The 9,616-nt window shown below is 37.6% G+C and overlaps 1 protein-coding gene across 1 annotated transcript; it reads right to left on the reverse strand.

Moving 5' to 3' along the window:
• On the reverse strand, nt 1-7,846 carry calub (calumenin b). Its single transcript, XM_047353164.1, has 7 exons — nt 7,702-7,846; nt 3,458-3,700; nt 3,078-3,271; nt 2,776-2,942; nt 2,633-2,693; nt 1,470-1,669; nt 1-1,339 (listed from the first exon to the last, which is right to left on the reverse strand). The coding sequence occupies exons 2-7, from the start codon at nt 3,676-3,678 to the stop codon at nt 1,235-1,237; spliced, it is 948 nt and encodes a 315-aa protein (XP_047209120.1). The 5' UTR covers nt 3,679-3,700; nt 7,702-7,846; the 3' UTR covers nt 1-1,234.
• Between the last annotated feature and the right edge of the window lie 1,770 nt (nt 7,847-9,616).

A 9,616-nucleotide genomic window follows, 5' to 3' on the forward strand; every position in this document is an offset into this window, starting at 1 on the left:
TCAAAGTTTTATAGTTTTATTTAGACTTTGTTCTCAGTCGAAAAAACTTGACCTGATTGTTAGAGTGCTCGGTTTGCAGGAAACTGACTTATTTACAGTAAATTCACAAGTCAATGGCCTGTTGCTGCAGTGAGCCTGTAAAAAACAAAAACCCAAACCTCACAGAAATTATGCAAACACAGAAGTTATTACCAGTGGTTATAAATGTTGGTAGTGATGATGCAAGCATAACAAACATGCGAGAAAGGAAAACTTTCTGGGAAGAGAACTTCTTTCCCTAAACTGTTCAAAGATTTTTGCTTGACACACAAGTGAGTTGGTAATTCAGCTAAATCAAACAAAGGTTTAACATAAAATACAGTTAAATCAGTCATCAAAAATACAAGTAACATATGTACACACACACAATTAAAATGATCATGATACAAATAAAAGAGAGGAAGCAGCTTTGATGATGTCACCAACAGTCTGTTAGGCTAGTTTTAGACTGGATCACCCACAAATACAACCTGTTGTCTTTAAGTTCTGAGGTAAGACGGCAGAGGTGATCCAATCCAGAACCAACTGTGCCTCAAATTCAGCTCGACTCCTTCATCTATTACAAATGGTTCTTGTCTATCTGTAGAACAGAGTTTGTGTCAAGATGGACCAGAAAGCAAAAACTGCAAAGTGTCACTGAAATGTTCTATTGCACTAAAGACATATTGTTCTGTGCAGTTGCTAGAATTTAATATATAGTTCTGATTCCAATTTTACAGATAACCACCTGTTTTATAATAACTTGAAATACTAAAGGACATTTGAACTAGAAACTAGTGTTCTCTGTTTGGACCAAATTACACAGCCAAGTGCACTCCGAAAATAAACTCTTCTGCAGACTGTAAACTCTGTTAATTTGAAAAAAAAAAAAAAAAAACACACAAACTGGTTGTAAAAAAAACTGCAAGTCCAACAAAAAAAAAGAGAAGATCAATTCCTTGCCAAGTCTCTCCAGAAACAACAGACTGTGTGAAAGCAAATCAAATAGTAAAGAGTCCAATAGGAACGTATTGACCAAGTTCATACATGTAGAATGTTAGTGTGTTCACAATGAGACACATTCAGGAAATTAAATAAATTATTGGCCGTGGCGTAGGATCAGGTGAGCTCATCCCATCCTCTGTGCACTGTGGAAGGAGTCATCAGTGTGGTGAAAATACAAGATAAGCACACAGTCTGTGGAGGCAGCTGGGTGTTAGAACTCATCATGTCGAGTCAGAGCCTCCCCGAAGTCGGTTGCCTGGCTGCCGACGAACAGGTCGTACTTGTCGACGATTTCTTCCTTCGTCAGATGGCCATCCTGAGGAAGAGTAACAGTCACGGTTAGCAGTCTCTTTTCTTTTTTCACCCCTTTCTGTAAATCACAGTTTGCCCTTTGATCTATTTCTTAAAATCAATCCCATACTGTAGAGGGCTTCTATTTGACATACTTTGTCTGCGTCCGACTCATATACGAGATGCTTGGCCTCGGCCTCAGCATGGTCGTAGTCACTGGGTAGGATCCAGTCTCTGGTCTCCTCCTTGTCCATCTTTCCATCTTTGTTTTTGTCTCTGAATTCAGTGAACTGCTCCCGTTCGGTCTTCACCCATTCTGGTTCTGTGTTGTCTCCATCCTGGTTGTACATGTCACCTAGAAAACGAAACAACAGAACATGAAACTTCAACATATTTCATTGATGTGACAAACCAAAGCAAAGTAGTGCATCATTGTCACGAGGGAAAAAAATTAAACATTTTTCCAAAAGGTTTCCCTAAATAAAAATTCTAAAAGTGTGGTGTGCATTTCATGCAGCTCCAGTTAACCTAAATGGACAACATTTATACAGTGCTGTTTTAGTCATACTGACCACTCACAGCACTTTACATTAGAAAGAAAGCCACAAAATGTTTGGTCTCAACTTTGCTACAAGCAAGGGACACAGGAAAGAGAAAACTTTTTGGACTACATGCAAAACCCAGTGGAGTGGCAAGCTAACGGGGACGGGGAAGCCACTCAGAGTTAATATGAAGATGGATGGAGCTAAATGCAGGGCAATCTCTGAAGAAAACCTGTTAGAGGTTGTAAAAGACTTGAGGCTAGAACAGAGGTTTGCCTTCCAAAAGTGCAATGACCCTATATATAAAGACAGAGCTATGTTGAAATGGGTTATATCAAAGCATATTCATGTATTAAAATGGTCTAATCAAAGTCCAGATCTAAATCCAAATGACTGAGCTAGAGCTATTATCAATAAAACAAAGGGCCAAAAACTTCAACCTCTAATTGTGCAAATCTTTAAGAGTCCTACCCAAAAAGACTTGCAGCTTTAAATGTGAATGATGGTTCTACAAAGTACTGACTTAAGTGAGCTGAATAACAATAACTGCCACACCTTTTACATGTAGAAATCATCTTGTATATTTTTCCTCCCACTGTATAATTACTAGCAACTTTGTGCTGATCTATCACAATCCATTCCCCCAAAAAATATGAAATTTGTGGTTGAAACATGAAAAAATGTGGCAAAGGTCAAAGGGTATGAATGCTTTTTCGAGGCTCTGGAAAAATGGTTTTGGGGCAGCCCTACGAGGTAAACAGGCTGTAAGAACTCACCTATGTATTCATCCAAGTCAATCAAACCATCGCCATTCTTATCAATGTCTTCCATAGTTTCCTACAGAAAAATAAAGAGATTTGAGCGTGTAGAAAATACACCACCAGTCATCGGTTAAGACCCGTTCCAGTGCATCACTCACCAACACCACAATGTCTTTCATGTGATCATACTCCTCAGGGTGAAGGAAAGCTGTGAACTCCTCCTTGTTGGCTTTCAGGTTCTTGTCAAGGTCGGCCATCTTGAATCTCCTTTCGTCACGAGCCATCATCTGCCTGTAGCTGAAGCCATCTTCAGGATCGGAATCATCTGCAGGTCGAAAAGCAGTGATTTTTTTAAGTGAGTGTCCAACTTCGGCAAAGCGAATGCTTAATTAAAAGAGTTTCGATATGAAATACCTGGGATATATAAAACCTATGAAATGAATCAGTTCTAAAGCCATACCAAGAACGTATCCATAGGTAGCATTCTTGTACTCTTCCCAGGACACCATTCCATCCCCGTTGAGGTCGTGGCTCTTCCACTGTCGATCCACATCGTCGTAGATCCACCTCTTCTGTGCGTGCTTAATCCACCTCTTCATCTCCTCAATTGTCACGAAGCCATCTTTATCTTCATCTATGCGATCTACTAACATGCTGCGGAGTTTTTAACAAAACAATTACACTTTAATAAGTTTATAACGCCATTATAAAGAGCAAAAATAATATTAAAGGAACTCTGTAAAAAGTTTTTCTTTAATTAAAAGTGATCGTTATGACTGCTCAAATAAATTAAATGTAAAAAAAAAAAAAGAAAAGAAAAAAGGTTTGTGATGATCTTACCCAAGCCTCTCTTTGCTTTCTTCGGGTGTGAGTTGGTCAAAGGTCTTTGCCTCTTCTTGTCCCAGAAAGGCTTCGTGGTCATAATCAAAGTTCTCGGCATCATCGTGCTCCTTGTTGCTCAGAGGGTCATCATGGTGGACGCGGTCCTTCTTCTCTGTGGGTTTGCTGGTGGCATAAACCACGCAGAGAGCGAAGCACATCACAAGCGGCCGCAGCTCCATTCTGAGTTTGTTCAAACACTCTCTGCGGCAGAAAATAAAACAGAAGTCACAATGAGAACTAGTCAGGGTTCAGCCTGATAAAAGCATCTGAGCATCATGGCTTATTTTGGTTTACATTGTACTTTTAAAAGATAATACCCAATCTGCCTGCACTGATCACAACCTTTAGCCTAACACCGCTGAAGGCAGAAGTGTATGACTCAGACTTCACACAAATACCAAAGCTATTGCAAATCTTTTGGGCGAATGCAATTCCCATTTGTTCTACTTTTAGAACCGAGTATATAGCTAATAATACTAGATGCACAACGCAAATAATTTTGGCACTGACAAACAATGCAGGAAAAGCACAGAAAAGGTGTCTTATGGTTGATAAATAATATTTCAGAATGTTGCTTCTTGTAAATAAAAAATAAATAAAATTAAAAATAAATAACACCCCTAATAGTCGTTGTGCTCTTATTTGCTGCTTCCAACGCTAATATTGAGCTACGCAATTGGACAAAGTATCCACTGCATGGGGGATGTCCAAATGCGGCTCAGGGGACATTTGCGGCCCCTGGACTGATTTTGTGAGTCCCCAACTGCAATTCAAGAATGATACAAATTTCATGCAGATTGACCCAATACATTTGTTTTACATTCCCTTTTGTGTCATAGTACAGTGTCTTGCGAAAGTACTCGGCCCCCTTGAACTGGTCAACCTTTTGCCACATTTCAGGCTTCAAACATAAAGATATAAAATTCTAACTTTTTGTGAAGAATCAACAAGTGGGACACAATCGTGAAGTGGAATGACATTTATTGGATGAGTCAAACTTTTTTAACAAATAAAAAAGTGAAAAGTGGGGCATGCAATATTATTTGGCCCCTTTACTTTCATTGCAGCAAACTCACTCCAGACGTTCAGTGAGGATCTCTGAATGATCCAATGTTGTCCCAAATGACTGATGATGATAAACAGAATCCACTTGTGTGTAATCAAGTCTCTGTATAAATGCACCTGCTCTGTGATAGTCTCAGGGTTCTGTTCAAAGCGCAGAGAGCATCATAAAGACCAAGGAACACACCAGGCAGGTCCGAGATACTGTTGTGGAGAAGTTTAAAGCCGGATTTGGATACAAAAAGATTTCCCAAGCTTTAAACATCCCAAGGAGAACTGTGCAAGCAATCATATTGAAATGGAAGGAGTATCAGACCACTGCAAATCTACCAAGACCCGGCCGTCCCTCTAAACTTTAATCTCGAACAAGGAGAAGACTGATCAGAGATGCAGCCAAGAGGCCCATGATCACTCTGGATGAACTGCAGAGATCTACAGCTGAGGTGGGAGGGTCTGTCCATAGGAGAACAATCAGTCGTACACTGCACAAATGTGGCCTTTATGGAAGAGTGGCAAGAAGAAAGCCATTTCTCAAATAAATCCATAAAAAGTCTTGTTTAAAGTTTGCCACAAGCCACCTGGGAGACACACCAAACATGTGGAAGAAGGTGTTCTGGTCAGATGAAACCAAAATCAAACTGTTTGGCCACAATGCAAAACGATATGTTTGGCGTAAAAGCAACACAGCTCATCACCATTCCCACACCATCCCCACTGTCAAACATGGTGGTGGCAGCATCATGGTTTGGGCCTGCTTTTTGTCAGCAGGGACAGGGAAGATGGTCAAAATTGATGGGAAGATGGATGGGGCCAAATATAGGACCATTCTGGAAGAAAACCTGTTGGAGTCTGCAAGAGACCTAAGACTAGGACGGAGATTTATCTTCCAACAAGACAATGATCCAAAACATAAAGCCAAATCTACAATGGAATGGCTCACAAATAAATGTATCCAGGTGTTGGAATGGCCAAGTCAAAGTCCAGACCTTTCCAATCAAGCATCTCTGGAAAGAGCTGAAGACTGCTGTTCACGAACGCTCTCCATCCAACCTCACTGAGCTCGAGCTGTTTTGGAAGGAAAAATGGGCAAGAATTTCAGTCTCTCGATGTGCAAAACTGATAGAGACATACCCCAAGAGACTTGCAGCTCTAATTGCAGCAAAGGGTGGCGCTACAAAGTATTAATGCAAGGGGGCCGAATAATATTGTACGCCCCACTTTCAGTTTTTTATTTGTTAAACAAGTTTGACACATCCAATAAATTTCATTCCTCTTCATGTGTCCCACTTGTTGTTGATTCTTCACAAAAAATTAGAATTTTATATCTTTATGTTTGAAGCCTGAAATGTGGCAAGAGGTTGAAAAGTTCAAGGGGGCCGAATATGTTCGTAAGGCATTGTATATAGGACCATGTCCATCCAGTGACATTTTCTCAAAAGTAGATTTAGGTGCATCCAAATCTACTTTTAATTTACTTATTGAACTTTAATACAGCAAGCATATTCAGAGAAAGAGTGACATAGAATCATGTTGCTAAGTGCAGACTACATTTTTTAAAATCTTTTTCAATCAAGCCTGAAAGACACAGTAAATGGCTTTCTTTTTAATAAGGCAAGTTATTTTTTTAGGTGGTGGATCTACAATGATTATAAAGCATTACTTTTCAACAAAAAATTGCTACTTTTTTTCTTTAGTTAAAATACTGAATGCTTAGCGTATTCTTGAATTACAGTCTATTTGTTGTTCAAATATTTTTTTTTTTAATAAAATTTTTTGGTAATCGAGAACTTTTGACTCTTATGCCTAAACGTTTAGACAACACTGCAACAGGAAAGCATATACCTTTAAGCAAAGAAATAACAGCATCTACCATGTAATCACTTCATATGTGTGAAAACAGTAAAGGTTTTGGCTTACTTCAAGTATGCAACAGAGATGAAAATTATACTAGGCATGTTGGTAAGAATGTCAAATGTCATTTCATTTGACAGAGCTTAAAAGAAACGTCAAATGATACCAAGATCAGGTTAAAAATTTTGAAATATACAGCATTTAAAATGTTGAAAATCTAGGAAAAGGCTTACTCTCAGTTAACATTAAAATATGTAAAAAGCTGTAATTCAAACCAAAAATATTCATTACAAAAAGTGGCATTATTTCTGTATTTCCTACAGATATATTTATCATACAAGTGATGTTTGATGAATGTTGTACATTGTTCTGGTGGTTTAAACAAAAACTAAATCACTTAAAGGACTTCTATACAAGATCAAGTTCAGTACCGAAGTAACACAAAACAAAACATGGTTTAAAAAAAACCAAGCAGGTCCTGAAGTTCTGGCCACATACACAAACATGACTAGCCACTGAGATTACAGTAATGCAAATTCAAAGCTCAACCCGAACGCCTTTCAAGGTCAGAAATTTTTCTTTTTTATATTAATTGATTGATAGTGAATTTCTTTATGGACTATTGTCCGCATGAAATCTCCCTTCAGAATCAATTCAGAAGAGTTAACCGTTTCCCACTCTTTGCTCGGATGTCTGGAGTTTCCAATACAGCTATTAAACATATTTCTACATCATCAATAAATATTAAATAAAATAAATAAATAATATTTATATTTATCTAATTTCTTTCCTTAAAAAATATTTTAAAGGCATGTAATCTCAATAATGGCATCTGCCATATCCTCAAACTTATAAAAACAGCTAAGCTTTTAAGTTAGTTGAGGTGTGTTACTAAAATAAAACTATTTAAAATAAGACTATTTAAATGATAAACCCGTTTATTTTCCTCTCGACCCGCTCTTTATTGTTGAGGCTTTAGTTTCACCTTTAATGCTACAAGAAACCTAAAACGTTCTCATTCGTGCACTTCAGGTCGCTTTTTTGAATCTTTTACTACCGCGGTTTAAAGCTGACCGTTATTTTCAATCAGAACAGTTAGAAACAAATGCAGGTTGACCCAGTCTGGCTAACGCAAAACACCGTCAGTTTCACCCTCTGTCTTGCAAATTCCCGCCTTAGACCTATGACAATTAGCCCCCGGATTATAATTCATTATATATCTTTTCAAAATCGTAACTACATAATTTAACTTCCCCTCACTTTTCAAATAATTCACCAGCAAAACTCACCGGTGTCTTGCAGGGAAGTTCGTCGTTGACTCTGTAGGCCCTCCCTAGGAAACACACCCGTGCACTTCCTGTGGACAAACGAGAGCCTAACCAATCAGGCACCGAGAAGGCGAGTGTGATGTCGCCAGCTGATTGGTCCACTTCAGGGGAGCACCGTTGATTGGATTGGCCGAGAACCGCCACGTCCTCAAAGTCAACAACATGTAGTTCATTCATAAACTGAAAGTTTACCGAGGGTACTCCGAATAGTGAAACACATTGCTTCATAATTAAATGAAAAAGAACACAAAATTAATAAACATGCATTTTTAATAGTTTAAAGGGTTTGTACAAATTAGTTTAAATGTATTTAATTTATAAACCTTATAAATGTGAAAAGAAATCGGTATAAAATATATAGTAAAATAAAATCCAAAAATATTCACATTAAAATGTCTGTAAAAGTAATCAATTAGATTACAAAATGAACGTTGCAGTAAAATATCATTATTTTTTAATGTTTTTTCTGGTATTTGTTTCAAATACATAGCTCATCTGAGGGTGAAAAACTTGGAACACGAATGACAAAACAGACAACTCTTTCTGTCTAGCTAACATTATGGCAACTTGCAATAAAAAGTTATCATGAGATCTCCATCCTCTACCCTGAGGTACCCCGATTTATATTTGTAACAACAAAAGTTAACGTTTGTTTGAACAGGTAAAATTTAATAGCTTTGGTACATTTGCATGGAAATAGTTTGCTTATTTTATATTGTATACAGTGAATTTATGCATTGTTGTGCAAATAACTTCACCCACATCCATCAGATTTGTTTATTTTTTTTACTTCAAATTAGGGTTGAATGATATTAGGAATACATGCACGTGTCACATCATTATGGGCTATTGTGCTGATGATATCAGTTACTATTAACCCACATTTTTCTATCTATTCTCCATATTTTCCCTCACCACAATGTCCCCACTAATGTCCATGAACTTTAGCTTCCTGGTTGCTAAAACCTACATCGGGTGTAAGCATCAAGGAAATTGAAACTGAATTAAAATGGCCAAATATATTATTGTTGTGCCGAGCATAAATGCATGGGACTTGAAATGTGTTAAACAGATATTGAATCCAAGTTTGTGCTTTTGCAGACATTCAATGACTGTGATTCCATACATTTTGCAGCTCTAATTCACATACATTTCTTCCTTGAACTGCTTCAAAGTTTGTTTTTGACCAGTAGTTCATCAGACCTTTTGTAATGAACAGTTATCTGAACACAAGCTGCATTTTATTGACTGCTCAGTCTTTGTAACCTGTTATTCTGGGAATTATTGCTTCCGTTTCTACTAATATCTAACCATTTAGCACAAATCTAGCTTTAATTAACTTAATTACTCACAGCTTGCCACACAGATGCAAAGCTTCAAAAGGTTTTGATGATTCAGATCAGTTGTTTTGCTGTAGATAGTTTTAAAGCAGCAGTGTATTGAGTCACACTGCTGTCATATTCTGGTACAAGGACAGACAAAAAATTTGTGAATAAATGACTCCCTGTCCACTGAAAGAGAAAGCATGTGGAACTAGTTGTATTTTCTATCAACTTAAAAATGTGTAAAACAATCCTTGAAGAGGAGAAATAGCTGAATACGTCTGCAACACATCGTGCATTATATGAGCTTCATACTTTGCATATCAGTATCTGGCAGTGGGCTTCCTTTACAAGAAGCCATGATAGTATGTGAATTCCATTTAGAAAGGCTTTAAGTTTTCTGATGTTATGCATTAAAGATTTTCTCCAAATCCTGAGACCAGTAAAGAAAAAAAAACAGGCATCAACAAAATACTATGCAATCACTTGAACAGTGTAATAACTACTAATTGTGATATTTTTGAGGCTCAGTGAAGAGAAGGCATAACTGTATC

Source organism: Girardinichthys multiradiatus, chromosome 2 (genome assembly GCF_021462225.1).
Source record: "Girardinichthys multiradiatus isolate DD_20200921_A chromosome 2, DD_fGirMul_XY1, whole genome shotgun sequence".
In the NCBI taxonomy this organism is placed as follows: Eukaryota; Metazoa; Chordata; class Actinopteri; order Cyprinodontiformes; family Goodeidae; genus Girardinichthys; species Girardinichthys multiradiatus.